We start from the raw sequence: 22,260 nt of genomic DNA, 5'->3' as shown, positions 1-22,260 counted from the left end.
AGAGGAAGGGAGGAAGAAGTTCCCTTTCCTGTACCCCCAACTGGGGACCTGGTCCACAACCCAGGCATGGGCCCTGACTGGGAATCGAACCGGCCACCCTTTGCTTTGCGGCCGGCACTCAATCCACTGAGCCACACCAGTCAGGGCTGCTTCCACTACCTTTGAAACAGTGAATTACATATCAAACAAAGCACTGTGAAAATTAATGGTGATTGTTAAGTCACACTTGTTGCTATAAAAGATTCAGCCATCAGCCCCTGGGGCTTTCCTTTTGAAGTGGGCTTTACCTAAACGCTTTCAGAAGCTGCTTTCCTTGGTGGCAGGAAGCTGCAAGCTCAGGAGGCCGGCTTCCTGCCTCAGGGAAAATAGACAGTAGTTTGGGTTTCCCTCGCCCATGTAAAAGCTCCCGGCGCTGACCTCCCTTCCAGAACAGCTAACAGTTCTTCAACAGGCTTCAAAGTGCCAAGCGCTTACAGTGTTGACTCACTTACCAGTATTTGCCACAGTTCTGCCAACCATCCCGCTTCACAGATGAGAAACTGAGGCCCAGAGAGATTAAAATCACTGGCCCAGGGTCACTCAGATGAGAAGTGGGCCGCGAACCCAACTGGTCAGGGTCCCAAGCTCTGGCCTTTAGCCAGAAAAGATGGGTGACGATCTACCCAGCAGGCTTTGCTGCCCCCGGGGCATTCAGAGGAGGCCAAGAATGTTCATGTTTCTACATATTGGAAATATGCGTCAGCAGCTACTTCCACCCTAAAGAATGCATCTACAGCATGAGCCCTCCTTGCCCTGGCTGACCCAATTGTCCTCGGACCCTAGCCCCGAGGAGGCCGGGCGCTACCTGGAGACCTACAAGGCCTACGAGCAGAAGCCGGCCGACCTCCTGATGGAGAAGCTGGACCAGGACTTCGTCTCCCGGGTGAGGCCATGTCCCCTCCCTGCCGGGGCCTTCCCCCAGCTTCTTCCTGGGCATTTGAGCTTCAGTTCTGATCTCAAGTCAGGTCTCTCCTCCCCAGGCCCACCCTTAGCTCCCAGCCTCCCCTCTGGTACAGCAGCGAAAGGGGCTTTCCTAAATGCAAACCTAATCCTGCCCTCCCTCCCTCCAAACACTTCCGTGGCTCCCCAGTGCCCTCAGGGAAAGCCTGGCCTCCCAGCGCTCTGCCAGGCACTGCCAGCCCCGTCTGTCCCCAGCCCTTGCATGCTCTGTCCCTTCTCCCAGCTCGCTTCTCTAAGTGTGGCCATGCTGTTCCCTCTGCTGTCTGTCTGATCCCATCTTTCTTTTTTGGGGGGTTTTATTTATTTTTAGAGAGGTGAGGGTGAGAAACATTGATGTGCAAGAAAAACATCAATCAGTAGCCCCTCACACACCCTAAATTGGGGACCTGGCTGGCAACTCAGGCTCGTGCCCTGACCAGGAATCGAACCAGCAGCCATTGGCTTTGCAGGACGACACCCCACCCACCAAACCACACCAGTCAGGGCCACCAGATCCCCTTGTACACATCTGAGCTCTGATGCTCCCTTCTCCAGGAAGCCCTCCCTGATCCCCAGGCCAGGCCAAGGGCCCCCATTGGACTTCCCCATCCCTACCCACCTGGGTCAACACTGTCTGGAACTAATTTGCCTCCCACTCTGTCCTGGGAGCCCCAGAAGGGCAGAGCCGGGCTCTTGGTCCCTGCTGTGTCCCCAAGCACCCCAACACTCAGGGGATATTTGCTGAGTGAACTGTCGAATTCAGGCTCCAATGACTGGAGTAATGGTAGGTGCCTGCAGCTGCCTCTGAGGTGGGTGGGTACCATGAGGACCCCCACGTGCCTGAAAATGGAGGCCCAGGGAGGTCAGTTCCTGTGCCCAGCATGGCCCAGGGAGTAAGCGGTGGGGTCTGGGTTTGAACATGGCTCCAACTTCAGAGCCCATGGTCTTCCCCAGGGTTGACCCAGATCGGGGTGAGTGGCATTTATCTCATCATGCGACCGGCCCTCTCAGCTACTTGGGGGTCACTCTGAGATGATCTTTTCATCAGTCCAAAAAGGTGTTTCCGGAGCACCTCCCACATGCAAGGCAGCCTGGGGACACAGCTGGGACTTGGCGCCGCCCCCAGGGTCTCAGTCCTGCTCTCCTCCCAACACACCGCTGCCTCCTCCCCCTTCCAGGTGACGGACTGTCTGACCACCGTGAAGTCAGTCAACAAAACTGACAGTCAGACCCTCCTGACTACTTTCGGGGTAAGGAGGGGTTCTTGTGTCTCCTTCCTGTCATTTCTACCCTCGCGCCTTTTCAAGGAAGCCCCCTGACCCTTTCCCTTCTGCTCCCCGACTACCGCCCCTCCCGCCGACTTCACCTCCTGTCTGGAGTGTGTCAGGCCCCGCCCAAGCTGGGGCAGCGTAGGTCCTGGTGCTCGCCCCCCCTGACCCTTTGCTCCCTCCCACCTTTCTCAGTCTCTGGAACAGCTCATAGCTGCATCGAGGGAAGATCTGGCCTTGTGTCCAGGCCTGGGGCCTCAGAAGGTACGAACTCTGGCAGTGAGTTTAGGGGTCAGGGGCAGGAGGGGGCCCCCCAAACGATGGGAACCCAGATCCCAAAGTTCTGAGGTTTCAGAAGTCCCACGGCGCCTGCCCTACAGATGGAGGAAACCAAGGCTCAGAGGGGCCCTGGGGGGTGGGGGGAAGGGCAGCCCAGCCTCACACAGCCAGGCTGGGAGAAGAACCGAAGCCCACTCTGGATGCACCAGACAGATGCTCATTTAATGACTGGCTCCTTCCCTTCTCCCCCTGCCCAGGCCCGCAGGCTGTTCGACGTCCTACACGAGCCCTTCCTGAAAGTGCCCCGGTGACCTCCGCTGCCAGGGAGGCCCTGTGTGTCAGTCACAATAAAGCATTTCCCCAGTGTGGGCTCCTGCGGCTGTGCTGGTACCACCCCCGGAAGGTGTCCTCTGCTCTCGTCCTCTGATGGCCCAGTGGCCACCTCGGCTTTTCCCAGCAGTGGTCAGTTGCGCTGGAGACTACGCAGGATCCTGCAGAAGCTTCTTCTTCCGCTTCTTCTCCCGTCTCGGGGGCGCCACCTCCCCAAACTCCGGGTTCACTGGCGGCTCTGGCATCTCCTCCTGGGAAGCTGTCGCTGGCACTTCGCTTTCCAGGTGCCACTTCTTCTGCTTCTTGGTGGATGCTGGATCTGCCCTGGCCTCAGGCTCCATCGCCTTGCCCTGTGGGTCAGCCGTCTCAGGCCCTGGCTCTGTCACTCTGTGCCCTCTTTCTTTCTTCCTCTTGGTGGATGCTGGTGCTGCCTGAGGCTCAAGGTCACCTGGCAGCTTGGGATCTACCACCTGTGTCTTGGGTTCCATCATTGCGTCTTGCCATTTTTCTTTCTTCCTCCTCTTTTGGGTGGGTGCCAGAGCAGCCTCAGCCCATGGCTCAATCTCATGTGCCGATTCAGGCTCCATCATCTCCCCCGGGACCCGCAGGGGTCTCCCATCTGGCTCCATAGCCTCAGTCCCCAGCTCCATCAGCACTTTGCACTCCTTTCCTTTTTTCTTCTTTTTCTTTGAGGATGGCAATGGGATGGCTTCCTCCTGAGGCTCCTCCTTCACCTGTAGCTCAACCCTCATCCCCTCCACTGGCTCCATCCCTTCTGCCCCGGTCTGTCTCTTCCTCTTGCTGGGGGACAGGACTGTCTCTTGCAGAGGCTCAGTTTTAACTGTGAGTTCCAGCTCCACAGTCTTCTCTTCTTCTGGCTCCAGCATTGCCGTTTCCATCTCTTTAGCCTTCTTTTTCTTCTTCTTGCTGGCAGATGGGAACGGCACGCCCAGGGGTTCCAGCATCTCAGCTGTGGGCTCTGTTGCCACCGGCATCATCACCTCCAGTCCCCTCAACTGCTGCTGCTTCTTTTTCTTCTTCCCCACATCCATGTCCGAGGACCCCCAGGCTGTGTCCACCTCCAGGGTCCCATGCCCATCCACTGCCTCCTGGGCAATGGAGGCCTCAAGCATGTGCCTCTTCTTTTTCCTCTTCCCTGAGGCCGGAGACCCCAGTGCCACGGCCGATGCTGGCCCTGTAACTGGCAGGCTGCCTCCAAAGGCACAGAACCGAGGCCTCAGGCCAGGGGGGATCTGTGGTGGAGGGCTTGTGGGAATGGGGTACAGTGGGGTCCCTGATAGGGACAGGTGGGAACCCTCTAAGATCCTTAGGCTGCCCTTGGGGGCAGGGGCACAGGTGAGGCCACCTCCTGCCTCCACGGAGGGGGCCAGCAGGGTTGCTTCTCCAGCTTGGGGGCTGCTGCTGCTGAGGACCCGGTAGCGGTGGCGCTTCCCTGCCACCTTGCCTTTCACAACCTGGGAGCCAGAGAGAGGCACCAGCCGCCCATTGAGGCTACAAGGAGAAAGCAGAGGGGTGGAAGGTCAGGTTCAGGTTCTGTTCGCACAGGGGAGGGGAGATGAGAAGCAGCTTGTCTACGTCCCTTAGGATAAACCCCTCTAAGTTTCCCCCAAGTTCAGCTACTGGAGTGGGGAGTGTTCCAGGGAGGTGACATGGGAACGACCACTCACCAGTCTGGGGCGAAGTCTACAGGGGCCTGGATAAGCCACAGTTCCGTATCTGGGCCTGTCAGCATCTCCAAAGAGAAACGAGTGGACTCTGAGGCCTGGGGCGTGGCAGTAAAGTTGGGGGGACAAGAGAACCGAGCAGTACCTGCAGAAAGGGAAACGGGGGTGTACTGACATTTCCTGGAAGTCTGATCCTCCTGGGCGCCTGTTGGTCCATTGGGCTCAACCTCTTGAGCGCCTCACTTGGTCTCCCACCTCCGACGATCTGTTCCCCGGAAATCCCCCCATCTCCACTGATCCAACCCCTGGGGGACCCTTCTCTCCACTGNCCCCTGTCCCCCCCCCCCCCCCCGCCCAAGATACGCTTTCTCCTCCCGAACTCCCTCCCGTTCCCTCCTTCCACCGGCGTGCTTTTCACAGGTCCTGTTTCCGGAAATGCCCCCTTTTCCGTCCGGCCTCCCCTTTCTCCTCCCGCCACCTAGCCCTCTGCACCCCGTCGGCCCTCTGAAGCAACTCACCGCCGGACGGGGTCCCTGCCATGCTCGTAACCACGACTGGCGCAGCACCCCCAGCCAGGGCCGCTCTGGCCCCGCCGCCGCCGACCACGTGGAACCAAAGGGGTGGTGACTCGCTCGGGAGCGCCGACGGAGCGCGCGAGCGCGGGGGAGTCGCTCGCAGCTCGTGCACTCTGACAGCAGAACTGGGGGAAATTTCCCTTTGCGCGGAGCAGACAACCGAGGAAGACGTCTTTTGCTGTAGATGTGCTCGCTAGAGCACCTGATCCGATGTCTAGCGGGAGGCAGAGCCCCACCTGGTCCCGGCGGGAATCTCCCTTGGCCTCGCAGACATTATTTGCGCCAACGTCGCCTTAAAGGGGCAGTCACATTGATGGGACCTAACTCTTAAAGAGACAGGAAGGGCGATTGGTCTGAAATTCTTAAAGAGATAGGTAAGAGTCTTGTTGGCATGCCTGTGCTTTCTGAATTACAGTCCCTTCTAGGGAGGCCCAGGTGCCTCGGGAGTTAAGAATTTGACTGGGAGGAGTGGGGAAATGGAGGAAAGGGGTCGTTTCTCCGGAGGGCTTTAATTATCATCCAGGGGCGGGGCTTCTGGGTCTGGGGAAGCGGGAAACATAGGGGGCGGAGCCTGTTGATCTCTGGGCGGAGCCTCCAGACTCCGGAGCCAGACCCGACTGGGGTGGTGCAGGCTGAAGGGTAGGACTTGGGGGTCCAGCGAGAGGGATATACGTCCCGGAGGATTTAGTCACGTGCGGGGGGCACGTTTCCGAAGGCCTTGAAGAAGGGAGAGGGAGTGGATCAGAGCCCCTTCCCGGACCTGGGGCGCGTGTAAACAGCTACACGTGGGCCCAGATTTGGGGGACGCGTCCACGCCCCTTCCGACAGTTACTGCATCGCGTGGGGCGGTGGGCGGAGCCGGGAGACAGCGGCGAGACAGGGTGACCCAACTGCATTCCTAGCCGGTGTGTCAGCGCCGCTTCCCGCCCCCTCTGCCGAGATTTCGGATCCTACTCCTGAATTGGGGTACCCCTCTTCTCAAAGACAGCAGCTTCCCAGAGCGGAGGGAGGGTCATCCTGGGGTCGTGGGACAGTTTCCGCGCGTGGGCGAAACACGGGGACTTCGCCCCTGTGGGCTCCCGGACTACAATTCCCAGAGGACGCGAGGAAGGAAGGTGCCAGACCTACGTCCGGACGCTGCTAGGGACTGTAGTCCCAGCCTTGGGTGCCGTCGCTGGGAAACCCGTAAAGATCCAAACCACCCTTTTTACCGACGGGGAGACTGAGGCTCGGAGACCTGAGGGGATGCCGATTTAGCGAGGCTCTCTTCTTTTTCTAGGGGCGTGGCGTGTGGGTCTTCCCCAGCCTTTAACCTTCTACTCCTTTGGTGGTGTGCAAATCTCCATAAAAGAAGGGGGAAAGTGAGCTGGGAGGAATGGGCAGGGACTCAGGAGTTCGTCACCGCAGCCGCAGAAGAAAAAGGCTGGACTCTATTTCCGTGGCCAGGTCGCCCTAGGCTTCTGGGCCTCGCCCTTCCTGTCTGTGAAATGGACTTCACTTGACTGCTAATGGGAATGGCTCCCTCTGCGCCCTGCTCCTCCGGGACTACAAGTCCCAAGGTGCTGGAGGCGACCCCGGCTCCCCCGCCCCTTCGGGGCCCGCCTCCCTTCAGCCCAAGTCACGTTGTCTAACCTGTTCCCGGAGCCTGCCCCGCCCCGTCCTCCGCTCCCCGCCGCCGGAGTCGGAGCCGGAGCCGGAGGAACCCCCCTGGTGCCAGGATCTGCCCCGGATCCGTGAGTTTCACCCCATGGGGTCCAGCGGCTCTGGAAGAGCAGATACCCGCGTCTCTGGAAGGACTGGGAGGGGACTCGGACGCGGGGTCCTAGCGCGAAGTTAGGGGTGCGCACACGCCAGGGTGCGTGGAAGGAGAGAACTCGGATACTCGATGTACTGAGCAGAAGTAAAGAGGGTTTGGGGAATAGAGGGCCGGGTCGCCGTGGTCCTGGAGTGTGTTAGGGCTGGGACTCCAGAGCTCCCCGAATTGGGGGTTCCCGGAGTAGAATTGGGGCGGAAGATGCCTGAGTCTTGGACAGAAATGGGAGGCTCAGATGGCTGGGGCTCTGGAACTGGGCGGCCATCCCCACTGCCTTCCTGTTCTCCACTGAGCCTGTAGGTCTCGGAGAAGAATTAGGGGTGGGGTGGGGGTAGTGGAACCTGGGTCGCTGAAATGGAGCAAAGACAAATACCATCCTCTGCAGACTGTGTCCCTGCCTCCCCCGAGCCCTTTCCGGCTCTGGGCTGGGGGCTGAGGGGGAGGACAGGGGCGGCAGCTCTACAACCCCTTCTGTGCCGCTGGGTGATTCCCAACATGTCATTAACCGAGGCGTCAGACCTGCCTAACCAGAGATGGGACCTCCGCCCCAGAGCGCCCCCTGGCACGGGCGTGGTGCCGCCGGTTGCCCCATGGAGGTGGGAGACAGCTGGGGTTTGCAGAGGGCAGGCGTCCCAGATAGAACCAGGGGCAGAATTCCGGAAGGTGGGGTAGGATTCTGGGAGGCTTGCATGGCCGGCCAGTACACAGTGGTTAACCAGAGAGGATGGAAGTAAATCGAGGCTTAGAGGTCAGAGTCGAGAAGGGGTGAGGGTTTGGGTCCCTCTCCCTCCACAGCTCTCTGGGGTGCGGAATTCCATCCATTCCCACCAGATTTTCTGACCAACCTCCCTCGTAGGGGTTCCTCGCCCTGACCCCGAGGTGAGAAATGTCACCTCCACCCCTATCTCTCCGACCTGAGGTAGCGTGGGAGATAAGGGAGGGGTAGAGGCTAATTCTGGAGGCGAGTGTCTGTCCTTGAAGCAGGCAGAGGGTGGGGCCCGGCACCTCCCTCTGTCTTCCCCTTCTCTCCACCCCCAAGTGTCGTGTGAGGGGATTAAACAAGGGGTGGGGGGAGACCCCGAGAGAGCAGTAAGAACTTCCTAAAAGTCTTGGGCTTGACGGGCATTTGGTGAGAGCCCGCGAGGACGTTAACAATAATAGCCACCCCTGCCAAGACACAGCTCACGCACGCCAGGCCCAGGGCCGCTGGGTAGACCGGATGGCTCCCATTGTCCCGGGCAACTGTTCAGAGCTGTCAATTCCAGTAAGGTTTGCTGACCCCCCCCCCCCAACCTCAGGTAATGACTTCTCCCTGCTCCGGCGGGGAAACTGAGGCTGGAGAGCAGACACAGCCCACACTCTGGGCTTTTGCCACCTTCTCTCTGGAACCTTCCAGGGTTCCTCATGTCCCTGTACTTAAATTGTTGTGGATGACCCCTGGCCAGGACTCAGGAATGTACATGGAGCGTTAAGGGGTCAGGAAGTCAAGACTCCAGAGATAAAAAACAACAAACGGGGCTTTTAGAATCTCAAAAAGAGTTGAAAGAGCCCTTTTGGGGAGAAAAATAGTACTTCAGGTATTGAGCCCTCACTGTAAGTGACCAGCACGGGGAGACCGTAATGAAGAATCCTGTATGTGTGCACTTCATTCGGTGACCTGCACCCTTCTAAAATAAACACTGTACCTAAATGATGTTACTCACATCTCACACCCCTTTGAGGCGAAGGTTTAAACCCCCATTATACATTCGAGGAAACTGAGGCACAGAGGCTGAGAGAGGGGACGTCCTAGCGCAGTCCACAGCTGGCTCCAGAGGGAGAAACCAAGTCCCAGAGAGGATGGGGACACTGCCAGCGTCATTCTGAGCGCACAGAGCTGTAGCATTACAGCCTGGGTATTCCCAGGCCAGTCTGGCATTCTGACCTGGTTTCTACTGAGGATGATTCCTCCAGGAAGCGCCGACTCCCTCCCTCCTGTCCGGATTCTTAACCCAAAGAACCTGCCTGGGGTGCAGAGAAGGCCTGGAAAAGAGAGCTAGGGGCGGATGGGAGGGGAGAAGCGGAAGCGGACGGGGTGGGGGAGAGGTTGGAGAGGACCTGGGGGTGAAGGGCAAAGGCCCGGGAGCAGAGGCCCCGCCCGCCCCCTGCTCCCCTGCCGCAGGAGGTTTCTCACCTGCCCGGACCCGCCGCGCATTCCCGGGGTCTGAGCTCAGGAGGTGTCCGCCCGCTGGGCTGGGGGTCGGGCCGTCACCCGGAGCGCCCCCTAGCGGCCCCCGCTGTGCCTCGGTCCGCACCAGCCTCGGGTCGGGCCCCACGCCCAGCCTAGGCATTTCCTCCGTCCGAGCCAGAGGATGTCAGCGTGGGACCTGCGAGTCTTAGAAATCTGGAACTTATGACATCCCCAAAAGAACCGCTCGCTGCCTTCAGTGCTGGCACCGGGGGCTGCATAGAATTGATCCGTTTTTATATTTTACCAGACACTTGCAAATGTTTCCTGTGTGTCTCTGAAATTCTAAAAGACCCGAGATTTGACTTCCGTAGTCTCCTCCACCTGAGGCCTTAATTCCTCTTGGCACCTTCTGGCCGGTGGGATCTTCACCTCCGTTCTCGGGGGTAGAAAGCTGTTCCTCCTCATCTTATAGATCAGGAGACAGAGGCAGCCTTGTCAGGGTGGGGCAGTGGGGCTACCGGCTTAGGGCCCTGGAAGCCTAGATCCTTCCTTCTGCTCTTGGCCACTGTGCCACATCCCACAGCCACCAGACTTTTGGGACAGTAGGGTCCTCGGACAGAGTGAACGTGGTGCAGGGGGATGGGCAACCCAGGCTAGCCAAATTGGAGAATTCTAGAATGTTCCAAAGACAGAATCTGGGACTCAGAACTTTCCAACAGTAGACTCTCAAGCTGAAGGTTTTGGGGTCTGAAACAATCTCAATTGTTAGAATCTGGACCGCTGAGAGACTGAAGGGGCCTCTCAGGACAGCCGAAGTACCTCCTCCCTTCACTGTTAGGGACACTGAGGCCGGGGAGGAAAGGGGACATGTTGCCTAAGGTTATACACTCCCAACACACCCAAACAAGCCACCAGCTCCAACAGGTTCTGTTCTGAGGCTTCTCAGACAGAAGCTGGGATCCGCATGTCCCAGCCTGCCCCGCTGCCCACACCTGAACCGCCAAAGTCACGCCGTACGTGAGGCCCGGGGAAGTGGCAGAGCCGGTGGGTGTGGCAGCTACTGTGGGGACGGGGGTAGTGCCGGCCTGACCGGTTCCTGCTGGCCTGTGGGCCGATGACCACAGCAGCCCAGCCTCCCCCGACCACTTCCCTGTTCTTCCTGTGAACACTGGGTCCCTGTGAACTAGTACCTCTGGGTGGGGACTCGGGACAGGGGACAGGCGGCTGAGTGATCCCTGCCCTCTGAGACCTTTCCATTCCGGTGGAGACGACCCAAAATAATGTAGATCCAGGCGTGAATCCTGGTACCCTCAGTCTCTTGCAAGGTGACCTTGGACAGACGTCTCCAGGCCCCACCTTCTTGCCTGCTTATGCTTCTCTGACCATGGAACGGGGTATTGGGTGCAAAGCAGTTGTCACAATTCTAGGAGGCAGGGCTCATCAATAAGCGATTGCTTTATTTTACTGTATCAAGCCACTAGCCCAGATCCTGGTGCTCAGGAGGCAGCACAGTTATTATTTATTAAAATATCCTCAGCACCTGGCTCAGTGCCTCCTGACCCGTACGTAGTAGGCATTCAGTAATCGACAGATAGTCTCATTGCATCCTCTGTTCGCTATAATGCCTGGCACACAGTAGGCGATCAGTGGGTTAACTTTTGAAGGAGGGATTCAAATCTTATTAGGGCTGCAACGCATGGACAAAGAGCCATGTAAAGAGCGAACTGACCCGCGTCTTTCAGGAGGAATTTGAAGGAGTTGGCATTTCCCAGCCAGGGAAGTGGAGGGGCACAGCGCTTCCAGTGGAAGGAACTGGCAGGGTAAAGGCGCTGTCCTGCTCCTCTCCGCCCGTCTCGGGCGCCCGGAGGGGTGGTGTCTAAGGCTCTTCTCCCTCCCTCGCCCCCCTCCAACACAGGCGCCCCCCTCCGGCAGGCACCATGGACAGCGAGGCATTCCAGAGCGCAGGGGACATTCTGGACCTGAACTTCCAGTGTGAGCTTGGGAGGGTGGGGGGCGGCCGGGGGCGGAGTCGGGTCCTTACCTGGAGGTCCTAGTCCTTACCACCACTCCCGCCCACCNTTGTTTTACTTTACTGTATCAAGCCACTAGCCCAGATCCTGGTGCTCAGGAGGCAGCACAGTTATTATTTATTAAAATATCCTCAGCACCTGGCTCAGTGCCTCCTGACCCGTACGTAGTAGGCATTCAGTAATCGACAGATAGTCTCATTGCATCCTCTGTTCGCTATAATGCCTGGCACACAGTAGGCGATCAGTGGATTAACTTTTGAAGGAGGGATTCAAGTCTTATTAGGGCTGCAACGCATGGACAAAGAGCCAGGTAAAGAGCGAACTGACCCGCGTCTTTCAGGAGGAATTTGAAGGAGTTGGCATTCCCAGCCAGGGAAGTGGAGGGGCACAGCGCTTCCAGTGGAAGGAACTTGGCAGGGTAAAGGCGCTGTCCTGCTCCTCTCCGCCCGTCTCGGGCGCCCGGAGGGGCGGTGTCTAAGGCTCTTCTCCCTCCCTCGCCCCCCTCCAACGCAGGCGCCCCCCTCCGGCAGGCACCATGGACAGCGAGGCATTCCAGAGCGCAGGGGACATTCTGGACCTGAACTTCCAGTGTGAGCTTGGGAGGGTGGGGGGCGGCCGGGGGCGGAGTCGGGTCCTTACCTGGAGGTCCTAGTCCTTACCACCACTCCCGCCCACCCAGCTCTGGCCATGAAGCATATGGATTTGAAGCAGATGGAGCTGGACACGGCAGCGGCCAAGGTCGACGAACTGACCAAACAGTTGGAGTCGCTGTGGTCAGACTCTCCGACGCCACCTGGCTCTCAGGCTGGAGCCCCCCTTAGGGTGAGCCTGCTCGCCTGGTCCCCATCCTGGCACCCCCTCCCCCCGCCCCCAAGTCATCTTCTTTCTGCCTGGAGTTCAGGCAAGGCTGGTGGGTAGTGTTGTGCGGGTTGTGGGCGATTTAAGGACACTTTAAAAAGGGGACCCGTGGAAGTGGATACCCAAGAGGACCCATGAAGGAAAATGGCCTTTTTGTAAGAGGCTCCAAAGCACTGTATGGGTGGGCTAGCCTCCGTCCTGATTCCAGGGCACTGTTCCCAACAGCCCTCGCTGGGCTCTCGGTACCCGAATCTCTCACCCCGGTCCGACCTGCCTGGGTTGATTTTCGATGACCAGTTTTGACCTCCTCCCAACCCTCTACTAATGTCTCCATCGACCCCTCCATGTCCCAGCCTCAGATGCTCCGGTACAGCTCCAGCCCGGTCTCCGAACCTTTCAGCAGCCGCGGGGCCTCCTGGAGGGCGCCCAGTGACGGCATGGACACTCCGTTCGGACGCTCGGAGAGCGCCCCGACTCTGCTCCCCTACAGCTCTCTGTCCGCCAAGGGCCGGCCGTCATCACCGCGCACCCCGCTGTACCTGCAGCCTGACGCCTACGGCAGCCTGGACCACGCGCCCTCGTCCCGGCCCCGCGCCTTCGATGGCGCAGGCAGCTCCCTCGGCCGTGCGCCTTCCCCACGGCCCGGCTCGGGCCCGCTCCGCCAGCAGGGTCCCCCCACGCCCTTCGACTTCCTGGGCCGCGCCAGCTCCCCACGTGGCAGCCCCCTGGCCGAGGGACCCCAGGTCTTCTTCCCGGAGCGCGGGCCCTCGCCCCGCCCCATGGCCACCTACGACGCGCCAGCTGCCTTTGGGAGCCCCCTGCTGGGCATGGGCGGCAGCGCCCTCGCCCCGCCTCTGCGCGCCCAGGGTAAACGCCGGGGTCGAACCCCTCTGGGGTGGGGGTGGGGTGGGGCGATGGAGCCAGGGCTAGACCCCTCTCTCATCCTCATTTGCCACCTCTCTCCAGATGATCTGATGCTGCGACGGCGGCCTCCCAAAGCCTGGAACGAGTCGGATCTGGACGTGGCGTACGAGAAGAAGTCTTCACGGACAGCTAGCTACGAACGTCAGTAATGGGAGGCCAGGGAGAGTGTGGGGGGTGCCGGAGAGGCGACACCCAGACCCTAATGATCCCCCCATCACAGGCCTGGACGTCTTCACGAGGCCCTCCTCGCCGAGCCTGCAGCTGCTACCGTGGAGAGAGAGCAGTCTGGATGGACTGGGGGCCACCGGCAAGGTGAGCAGCAGAAGGCGAAGCTTGTGGAGGGGGCTGGTGGGCAAGGGCGGGGGGCGGGGTCAGGTCTGGCCTCCCCCTCCAGGCTGTGCCCCCCATCTTCTCTGCCCTTCCTCAAGTTCTTCTTTCTTTATCCCGGATTTCCAACCCTCCCCTTTCCTCCTTCCCTCCCTCTCTCCAGCTTCCCTCACCTCCTTGTCTCCATTCTCATCTTTTGCCCTCCCTTCCCTTAGCATTTCCTTATCTTCCTCCCACCTGAGCCCCTTCTTCCTTCCCTCCTCCCTCTTTCTCCCCCAGGACAACCTCACCAGCGCCACCTTGCCCCGCAATTACAAGGTCTCCCCTCTGGCCAGTGACAGGCGTTCTGATGTGGGCAGCTATCGCCGATCGCTGGGCTCCGTGGGGCCATCAGGCACTTTGCCCCGGAGCTGGCAGCCTGTCAGCCGCATCCCCATGCCCCCTTCCAACCCCCAGCCCCGTGGTGCCCCCCGCCAGCGCCCCATTCCGCTCAGCATGATATTTAAGCTGCAGAACGCCTTCTGGGAGCACGGAGCCAGCAGAACCATGTCCCCTGGCTCCTCCATCTCCAGAGCTCCTCCCCCTAAGCTGCCTCCCCAGTCCCAGGCCCCGCCCCAGCCACAGCCCCAGCCCCAGCCACAGACCCAGCTGCCCCCACAGCCCCAGTCACAACCACAGCCCCAGCCTCAGCCCCAGCCCCAGCCTCAGCCCCCTGCCCCAGTGCCCCAGATTCCCCAACAAACTTGGAGTGAAGGTGAGTCTGCAGTTGGGGTTCCAGAGGGCTTGGTGAAGGAAGGGCAAATGGCTGGGGATCCGACCAGCAGGGGGCGCCATCACAGCCGAGCACCTGTTTTCAGACCAGGTTCCTGCAGAGAGCTAGGCCCCACAAGCTTGGGAGTTTGCTGGGGAGCTAGATACAGACAGCGCAGTGGTTAAGCATGGACTGGAGCCAGACTGCTTGGCGCGGTGCTCTGTGACCTGGGCAAGTCACTTAACCTCTCTGGACCTCAATTTCCTTGAGTGTAAAAGATGATAGAACCTATCTTATTGGGGATATGGTATTCAATTATTTAATCCACGTAAAGTCCTTAAAATAAGGCCTGATGTATAGTTGGCTTATCACAATCATATTCATTATAATAATTATTAATATTTTCTGGTGAGAGACCAGTGCAGGGCTAGGAGGTAAGCAGCCTGGGTTTTGAGCCCCTCTCCACCACTGACTTGCTGTGAGACTCCAGATAAACTAGTTAACTATCTGAGCTTCAGTTTTCCTCATCTGTGAAGGGAAGTTGAGCCCTGGCTGGTGTGGCTCAGGGGACTGAGTACCAGCCTACGAACCAAAAGGTCAACTGTTTGATTCCCAGTCAGGGCACATGCCTGGGTTGCAGGCCAGGTCCCCAGTAGGGGGCGCAGGAGAGGCAACCACACATTGATGTTTCTCTCCCTCTCCCTTCTCTCTCTAAAAATAAATAAATACATAAAACTAGAGAGAGAGAGAGAGAGAGGTTGACAGTATCTACTGCACAGACTGTGATGGGCATTGGATGTATAATAATGTATGGAAAGTGATCTGCCTGCTTCAAGAGCTGTGAAGGAGAGGTATCAGACAGACGGAACAGGCTACCACAACCAAGACCCTAGTTCCAGCGAGAGTTTTCTCTGCCTGCGAGAGTTTTCTCTGCCTGCTGTGTCAGGAGGGAGAAATCTTAGAACCTTAGATGGTCAGTCAGTCTCCATGGCAGGAGTGCGGAGTCAGGGCAGTGACCAAGTCCACACTTCGTGTCATCGGGTGGCTGGTTTGCTGTCTCTGAGACCTGGCTTCCCCTGCCGTCATGAGACGATAGCCACATCTACCTTATGGCGCAGTGCGGTGAGACTTCAATAAGACAGGCATGTAAAGCACCAGCCAGCCACAGGCTAAGTGCTTGATAAATGGCACGTGTCATTGTATATTAGCCACAGCCCAGGGCAAGTGTACCCCAGAGAGAACAAGGAACTGCCCTGAGGTCACACAGCAAATCAGGTGCTGCTCGAAGGTTGTGGAAGTTGTGGGGAAGGAGTCTTGGAGGGGGGGGGGGCGGTCTCCTGAGAGCCCTTCCTCTGATCTGGCTCTTGTTCCCTCTAGGCACCCCCAAAGCCCCTGCTGAGCTGGACCCTGAACCAGAGCTGGAGGGGCTGCTGGCGCCAGTACTGGAGGCCGGTGATGTGGATGAAGGCACTGTGGCTCGGCCCCTCAGCCCCACGCGGCTGCAGCCAGCGCTGCCACCAGAGGCACAGTCGGTGCCCGAGCTGGAGGAGGTGGCCCGGGTGCTGGCGGAGATTCCGCGGCCCCTCAAACGCAGGGGTTCCATGGAGCAGAGCCCTGCTGTAGCCCTGCCCCCCACCCACAAGAAGCAGTACCAACAGATCATCAGCCGCCTCTTCCATCGGCACGGCGGGCCAGGGGGGCCTGAGCCCGAGCTGTCCTCCATCTCTGAAGGATCCGAGGCCAGGGCAGGGCCCCCTGCCCCTGCCCCACCAGCTCCAGTACCGCCCCCGGCCCCGCCCCAGAGCAGCCCCCCAGAGCTGCTGCAGAGCATGGTGAGTAATACAGCAGGAAAGTGGGGAATGTTAGCACAAGGGAAGCGCCCCTTTCCTTTTAGGACAGAACGTGAAAATTGCACGTACCACATCTGCTGCACCCCATTGGCTAAGAACCCAGCCCCTGGGGAGGCTGGGAAATGTAGTCTTTAATCTACTTTGCCCACGTTCAAAAGAAAGGTGGAACACATGTGCAGGGCATCTGAAGGTGTTGGCCACCCAGAGCCTTCCCTGCTCCTCTCCAATGTCCCTCCACCGCTGCCAGGTCATCCTTTCAGGAATCATGGAGTCTTTTATTTTTATTGATTTGAGAGAGAGAGAGAGATCATTTTGTTGTTCCACTTATTTACACATTCCTTGGTTGATTCTTGTATGTGCCCTGACTGGGGATTGAACCCACAACCCTGGCCTATCAGGACAACACTCATAACCAAATGAGCTACCTGGATAGGAACTGTGGAGTCTTACACCCTGGAAATAAGTGCGTCTTGGCAGGCAGAGGGTTCATCCTGGGACCAGGAAACCCTGTCGGAATCAAGACAGTCACCACTTCACTCCCTGGTGGCCACACAGGCTCTCGTGTCTGCCTTCTTTGGAGATGTCCTCTCTCCTTTGATACCTGCACAAGCCCACACCATAGCTAGAAATGGCCCAGCCAGCTCTGACTCAAAATGACCTCTTAGCTCAAGCCCACGGGGTCCCCAGAGTCTATTCGGAGCGTCTTCCGTTCCAATTTCCGAGAGCAAGTCCCTGGCTGCCAAGGCTGTGGGTGCTGTGGGTGCTGTGGGTGCTGTGGTTAAGTGTCCAGCTAAGTTGCCTGGGTTCAGATCCCAGCTCCACAGCACTAACCAGCTGTGCAGCCTTGGGCACGACACTTAGTCTCTTTGGGCTTCAATTTTCTCATCTGTAAAGTGGGGATGAGAATAAGAGAATAACCATAGGGCTGCTGTGGGGGTTACATATATTAGCATACTGTGTAGAATACTGCCTAGCACTTAGGTGTTAACTGTTTGGTTTTTTTTTAGATTTTATTTATTTATCTTTAGAGGGAAGGGAAGGAGAGAGGGAGAAAAATATCAGTGTATGGTTGCCTCTTGGGAACTCGCTTGCAACCCAGGCATGTGTCCTGACTGGGAATTGAACCCTGATCTTCTGGTTCACAGGCCCGCGCTCAATCCACTGAGCTACACCAGCCAGGGCTTGTTAACCACTATTAATGTTGTTAACATTTGGCCAGGGGTGGGGGGTGAGCTCCTGCTGGATCTCCGTCCAGTCCCTGCATCCTGGCTGGGGGCGGGGGGTGTGGTCACGTGGAGCAGGCCTGATCTCTCAGTGCTGGGGGAGAGGGAGGGAGGGGAACAATTCCCACAGAAGAAGTGGGGGCACCCCGAAATGCCTACTCCCAAGGGTGGAACCAAAACCGTTGCGGCTTAGGATCTTGAAATCAAGAATGGAAGGATAACTTTGTCTTGAAATAGCGCAGTTGCCTCAGTGTAGACTCAATAAATCCTGGCCACGGAGAAACTTGCAAACCCACAGAATTGGAGAATTCAGCCCTGGCCTCCCGATCCCGGAACAGTGGCACTCCGGAGGCCGAGAGCGCTGGAGGTTCAAAGGCTGAGGTCTCAGAATTCAAAAGTAATATAGAGCTCGGTTATTCCTGGTGCTTAAAGTCACCAAAACGGAAAATGAAAGACTCATCATTGGAGTCACAAAGTCACAAATTAGTGCAGTAATATGTTGTTACACAGATTTATATTTTATTTATTTATCTTTAGAGGGGAAGGGAAGGAGAGGAGGAGAGAACTATCAGTGAATGGTTGCCTCTCATGTGTCCCCTGCTGGGAACTGGCCTGCAGCCCAGGCATGTGTCCTGCCTGGGAATCGAACCGTGATTCTTTGGTTCGAAGGCCCATGCTCAATCCACTGAGCTACACCAGCCAGGGCAGGTTTATATTTTAAATGATTACTTCCACTATCAAGTAACCCAACACCATAGGAACTTGGAAGAAATAGATAAAACTGGAATGAAGAGGTAAAAAATCACAGCACTTGGAGAGAGAACCAGGACTCAACATTTTGAGTATTTCCGTGCACTCCTTTGGAAGGAAATTCTAACAACATAATGGTAAAGTTCTCAACTGGAGAACCAGGGAATGCCATGCCCTGGGTCCTCGGCAGTACGGAACAGAACTACTTAGCATTTTGGGGCTCACAGCAGTGTGGGGACTTGAAATAACTGAGCGACAGAGTTCTGGAATCGGTGGCTTTGGGGATTTCCGAATTCCAGAACCTGGAACTTAACTGACATCAAAGACCAGAATCCCAAATGCTTCCTGCTCAGAATAAATGAACCTCGTGAAAACCAAAACCAAGAAAGCACAAGGAATATGCGGTAAATACACCATTCCAAACATCTGGAACTAGCTTTTGGTGACGTTTTGCCACGTGTGTTTCATAGCATTTATTATTATTTTTTATTAAAAAAATGAGACTGTGTGGATCGAACACCTGGCTTCCACAATCACCCACTCACTCCCAGCTTCCTCCCGAGTTCTCAGAGCCCGAGATTTCCAAATCACTGGATTCCCTGACTTGTAGGGGACCAGGGAACACAGAACTGAGTGAGCCACCACCCTCTCCACAACCTGCTGAGGCCGCTGCCGCCTGGTCCCTGAACCTCTGTTTCCCGCTTAGAGTAAAGGGTATATTAACCATCCCCCCAAGCCACTGAGGTCCCTCACCCTGCCCCCCCAGGAGATGCGCTCGGTGCTGCGGAAAGCCGGATCCCCTCGCAAGGGCCGCCGCGCTCGTCTCAACCCGCTGGTGCTTCTGCTGGACGCCGCGCTGACCGGGGAGCTGGACGTGGTGCAGCAGGCGGTGAAGGAGGTGAGCGCTGCGGCAGAGCCGGGCTGGCGCGGCAGGGGGCGCGGGCGCCAACGGGAGGGCGGCTGGGTGCTGAGCCTGTTGGTCTGGCCCGCCCAGATGAATGACCCAAGCCAGCCCAACGAGGAGGGCATCACGGCCCTGCACAACGCCATCTGCGGCGCCAACTACCCCATCGTGGACTTCCTCATTGCGGCCGGAGCCAACGTCAACTCCCCCGACAGCCACGGCTGGTGAGCCAGGACCCGCGCGGGGCGAGGTTAGGGCGGGGGCGGCGCTGCAGCCTAGACCTCCGCGGGCAGCCGCGCTGCGGCTCACACCTGCCTCCCGCGCCTAGGACACCGTTGCACTGCGCAGCGTCGTGCAACGACACGGCCATCTGCACGGCCCTGGTGCAGCACGGCGCAGCCATCTTCGCCACCACGCTCAGTGACGGCGCCACTGCCATCGAAAAGTGCGACCCCTACCGTGAGGGTTACACCGACTGCGCCACTTACTTAGCAGGTGCGAGGCAGCGGGGCTGGTGGGCTGGGCCTCCTCTGGGGGAGGGGGTCGTGGGGTCCTGGGCGCCCATCTGGCAGGTGTTGGGAGTAGGGGAGGCGGTGGACTGCAACTCACATTCACCAGAGAGAGGACTTGGGGGCTGTTCCAACCATGTGGCACAGGTACCTTAAGAAGGGGTGGCGGGATGGACCACGTGTGCAAGTAGGGGTGGAGAACAGAATATGCTACCTTGGAGGATGAGGGGCCCGTGGGGGCTGTGCCACTCAAGCTGGGCCCCTGCAGGGAGAAAAGTGGTTTTGGAGATTGCGCAGTTCATCTGCTTTCTCACCTGGGGTTTGGCGAGTTGGGCGTTCCACCTACACCACCCACCTGGCACAGATGGGGCTGGGCAGGTGGGCTCTGCCACCTGGGGAGATGCAGCAGCACACAGCTGGCAGGTGAGCAGGCCATGGCTTCTGTGGAAGGGCTTGGAGGCTCTTCCACTTGTAGGGAGACATGAGCTGTATGTAGCCTACATCTCCAGGAGGGCGGGGCACATCACTTAACCAGGTAATGGGAGGAAGTAGGTAGGCTGTACCTGGGGCTGTGCCCAGGTTCTGCAGGGCACACCTGGAGGGGCATGGCATTTGAGAGAGGAGCCTAGAGGGGCTACACGAAAGAGCAGCGGTCGGCTGTGGTGACAGGGTAGGGCTGTATCATCTTCCTCACAGGTGATGGGGGCTGGCTGGGATTTGATCTCCTGTGGGGAAGTAGACTGTTCAATGAAGAGAGGAAGGGCTGTGACCTTTGGGAGGGGGATTGGGCCATTACACCTTCGTCACAGGTAGCCTACCGTCCTACCTGTCAGCGACACGAAGAGTTCAGTGAGGATGAAGATTGGACAGCACAGCTGGTGGGAGCGGGGTGGGGGGAGCAGAAATTGGAAGGCCGGGCACTGAACCACTGAAGAGGAAGAGCATGGTGGACTGTGGAGGGAAGGTGTGGGTGGGCTGTACCATCTGGAAAAGTTATTGCAGCGTTTTGGGGGACTTCATCACTTGGGGAGGGGGAGCAGGGTGGACTGCACCTTCTGGAAAGGGGGCGATGGGACCCCCTCCTAGGGGAGCTAAAGAGGCTGACCTCTATGGAGACTGTAACGCCAAAGTGGGGGCGGTGCAGACAACTGAGACAACTGTGTCTCTGGAAGTGACACGGGGGCCTGACGTACAAGAGGGAATGGGACCACTGACCCTGCCTCGGGGGGTGGCCCAACGTGATGGACCCCAGTGTTCTCGAATTTGGACACTGCCAGTCCCAGCAGCGGACTCCAGCTCAAGCGCCCCTATGCAGACAGGAGTACTCGACTGTTCCGGTGGCTCACCCCCCAGAGGGACGGTTGCCGATCCCAGGGCCTGCCCCTGTCCCCAAGCGCTCCTCGTGTCCCCGTGTCCCTCATCACCCCATTTTGGGTTCCAGATGTGGAGCAGAGCATGGGGCTGATGCACAGTGGGGTGGTGTACGCGCTCTGGGACTACAGCGCCGAGTTCGGGGACGAGCTGTCCTTCCGCGAGGGCGAGTCGGTCACCGTGCTGCGGCGGGACGGGCCAGAGGAGACGGACTGGTGGTGGGCCACGCTGTACGGCCAGGAGGGTTACGTGCCGCGAAATTACTTCGGGGTGAGTCCGGAGGAACTGTCTTTGCGCCCCCTGCTGGCCGCTTGAGGAAAGAGGCGTTCCCACAGGAAAAGGGGGCGGGAGGGTGGGCGGGGTCAGAAGAGTCCATATCTGCGGGGGGGGAGTTGAGGAAAAGCCCATTATAGTAATGGGGGAGTAAAGGAGAGCCCCTTACTTGTGGGCCCTTCACCAATACTCTCTTACTGGTTATTTGAATGGTTCGTGCTCAAATATTCTTATTATTCCCCCTAATTTTATTAATGGGAGGTAAAGAATGTATTTAAGCAAGGGGAATGTATTTTAGTGGTGCAGGAAAAAATTAAAGGTCTGTGTATTACGGGCCAGGACACTTTTATTCCACTGACTTGGGCAGGGTGAGAAAGAATCCATTAATAAACTTATAGTAGAATTGAAGGAGATTCTACTAGGTTAGTGGAGGAGGTCAGGAAGATCCCATTGTATCTAGGAAAGAAGAGGATTCTTCTGGTTTGGGGATCCGTGGAGGTGGGGCCCCACCGAACAGCCGCAGTAGGGAGAGGCACGGTGGGAACGTTCCATCCCATTAGCCGGGCTGCTCGTTGGCTCTATGCGGTGCCTGACGGTGACAGGGGCTCTGGGGGCTCCAGAGAGGTGTGGGAGATGCTGACACCGTCCCTTAGGAAGAAATGGGATGATGGGGACTGACTTGTGTTCGGGGTGGATGGGTGACCGCATTCGGTTTGGGGTCGGGGGCCCCTGGCGCCTGAAACTCTTGTCTTCCCTCAGCTCTTCCCCAGGGTGAAGGCCCAGAGGAATAAAGTCTAGCCGGAGAGAAGGATGTTTTCCGGTGATCCAGGAGGAAGCAGCTTCGCCTTCGCCTTTGCTCCAGACTGCTCCGTTACTGCTGCGCCTCCCTGCGCCCCTAACCCTTCAAGGAGCAGAATTCTCGCCCCCAGCTCTCTGCTTCCCTGGAAGCCCAGGGGAGGAGGAGAACTTTAGCCTTAAGTATAGAAATCTGCCTTAGCTGTGGGACCTCGTTGTGAAGCTGGGAATCCTTGGGGGCAAGAGACCCCCCCCTCCGTCTGCCAACTCAGACCCCCCATACTGGACAAACCTGTTACCACCCAAAGTGCCCCCCAACTGCAGACACCTCCAAACCTGTTACCACCCAAAGTGCCCCCCAACTGCAGACACCTCCCCACACCCCTCAAAGCAAGCCAACCCACGGGCCACCTCCACTGGCTTTACCTGGGAGTCACCTCTGCCCCCATTTCTCCCAGCAGCCTTTGCGGAGACCAGGTGAGGCACATGACCCCTGCTCCCGCTCTTCCCAACCACGTGCCTTCTTCACACAGTGCCGGTTTGATAACAAAATGGGCAAGTTTTTCTTAATAAATAAAAGTAGTTTGCTGAATTCCA

The 22,260-nt window shown here is 58.1% G+C and overlaps 3 protein-coding genes across 15 annotated transcripts in view; 2 read left to right on the top strand and 1 right to left on the bottom strand.

Moving 5' to 3' along the window:
- ERCC1 (ERCC excision repair 1, endonuclease non-catalytic subunit) overlaps nt 1–2,891 on the top strand; it is an 18,546-nt gene extending 15,655 nt beyond the window's left edge. For all 7 annotated transcript variants that reach the window (XM_037058648.1, XM_037058623.1, XM_037058633.1 and 4 more), the window contains exons 7-10: nt 823–922; nt 2,157–2,228; nt 2,442–2,510; nt 2,783–2,891. In XM_037058648.1, coding sequence (XP_036914543.1) covers nt 823–922; nt 2,157–2,228; nt 2,442–2,510; nt 2,783–2,836 — 295 coding nt within the window. In that variant the 3' untranslated portion in view covers nt 2,837–2,891. The remainder of the gene's footprint in view (nt 1–822; nt 923–2,156; nt 2,229–2,441; nt 2,511–2,782) is intronic.
- On the bottom strand, nt 2,723–6,506 carry POLR1G (RNA polymerase I subunit G). Of its 2 annotated transcripts, none has more exons than XM_037058605.1 (3): nt 6,429–6,506; nt 4,544–4,685; nt 2,723–4,367 (listed from the first exon to the last, which is right to left on the bottom strand). In XM_037058605.1, exons 2-3 carry the CDS (start codon nt 4,606–4,608, stop codon nt 3,005–3,007), a joined length of 1,428 nt encoding a protein of 475 aa, XP_036914500.1. In that variant the 5' UTR covers nt 4,609–4,685; nt 6,429–6,506; the 3' UTR covers nt 2,723–3,004. The 2 variants fall into 2 exon arrangements, with proteins under 2 accessions (XP_036914500.1, XP_036914492.1); XM_037058597.1 differs by lacking the exon at nt 6,429–6,506 and adding an exon at nt 5,059–5,175.
- Nucleotides 5,419–22,260, top strand: PPP1R13L (protein phosphatase 1 regulatory subunit 13 like). Of its 6 annotated transcripts, none has more exons than XM_037058567.1 (13): nt 5,419–5,489; nt 11,014–11,090; nt 11,808–11,950; nt 12,340–12,853; nt 12,953–13,051; nt 13,131–13,222; nt 13,517–13,991; nt 15,366–15,820; nt 18,578–18,709; nt 18,806–18,939; nt 19,044–19,210; nt 20,666–20,865; nt 21,628–22,260. In XM_037058567.1, exons 2-13 carry the CDS (start codon nt 11,036–11,038, stop codon nt 21,664–21,666), a joined length of 2,505 nt encoding a protein of 834 aa, XP_036914462.1. In that variant the 5' UTR covers nt 5,419–5,489; nt 11,014–11,035; the 3' UTR covers nt 21,667–22,260. The 6 variants fall into 6 exon arrangements, with proteins under 6 accessions (XP_036914462.1, XP_036914441.1, XP_036914478.1 ...); XM_037058546.1 differs by lacking the exon at nt 5,419–5,489 and adding an exon at nt 6,507–6,848; XM_037058583.1 differs by lacking the exon at nt 5,419–5,489 and adding an exon at nt 6,882–6,954.

This window comes from Sturnira hondurensis, unplaced genomic scaffold (genome assembly GCF_014824575.4).
Source record: "Sturnira hondurensis isolate 20B ecotype Veracruz unplaced genomic scaffold, ASM1482457v3 Scaffold0001020, whole genome shotgun sequence".
Lineage (NCBI taxonomy): Eukaryota > Metazoa > Chordata > Mammalia > Chiroptera > Phyllostomidae > Sturnira > Sturnira hondurensis.
This window is presented reverse-complemented; position numbering and strand designations above follow the sequence as displayed.

What these genes read in the sequence shown, in the direction of transcription:
- PPP1R13L (XM_037058536.1), top strand. An exon ending in GACTGGGGGCCACCGGCAAG is followed by an intron (nt 13,223 to 13,516) that starts GTGAGCAGCAGA and finishes TTTCTCCCCCAG; the next exon opens with GACAACCTCACCAGCGCCAC. An exon ending in TGCAGCAGGCGGTGAAGGAG is followed by an intron (nt 18,710 to 18,805) that starts GTGAGCGCTGCG and finishes TGGCCCGCCCAG; the next exon opens with ATGAATGACCCAAGCCAGCC.
- POLR1G (XM_037058597.1), bottom strand. Translation starts at nt 5,080, where the DNA reads ATGGCAGGGACCCCGTCCGGCG. An exon ending in GGCAGGGACCCCGTCCGGCG is followed by an intron (nt 4,686 to 5,058) that starts GTGAGTTGCTTC and finishes CCCTTTCTGCAG; the next exon opens with GTACTGCTCGGTTCTCTTGT. An exon ending in GTAGACTTCGCCCCAGACTG is followed by an intron (nt 4,368 to 4,543) that starts GTGAGTGGTCGT and finishes TTCTCCTTGTAG; the next exon opens with CCTCAATGGGCGGCTGGTGC.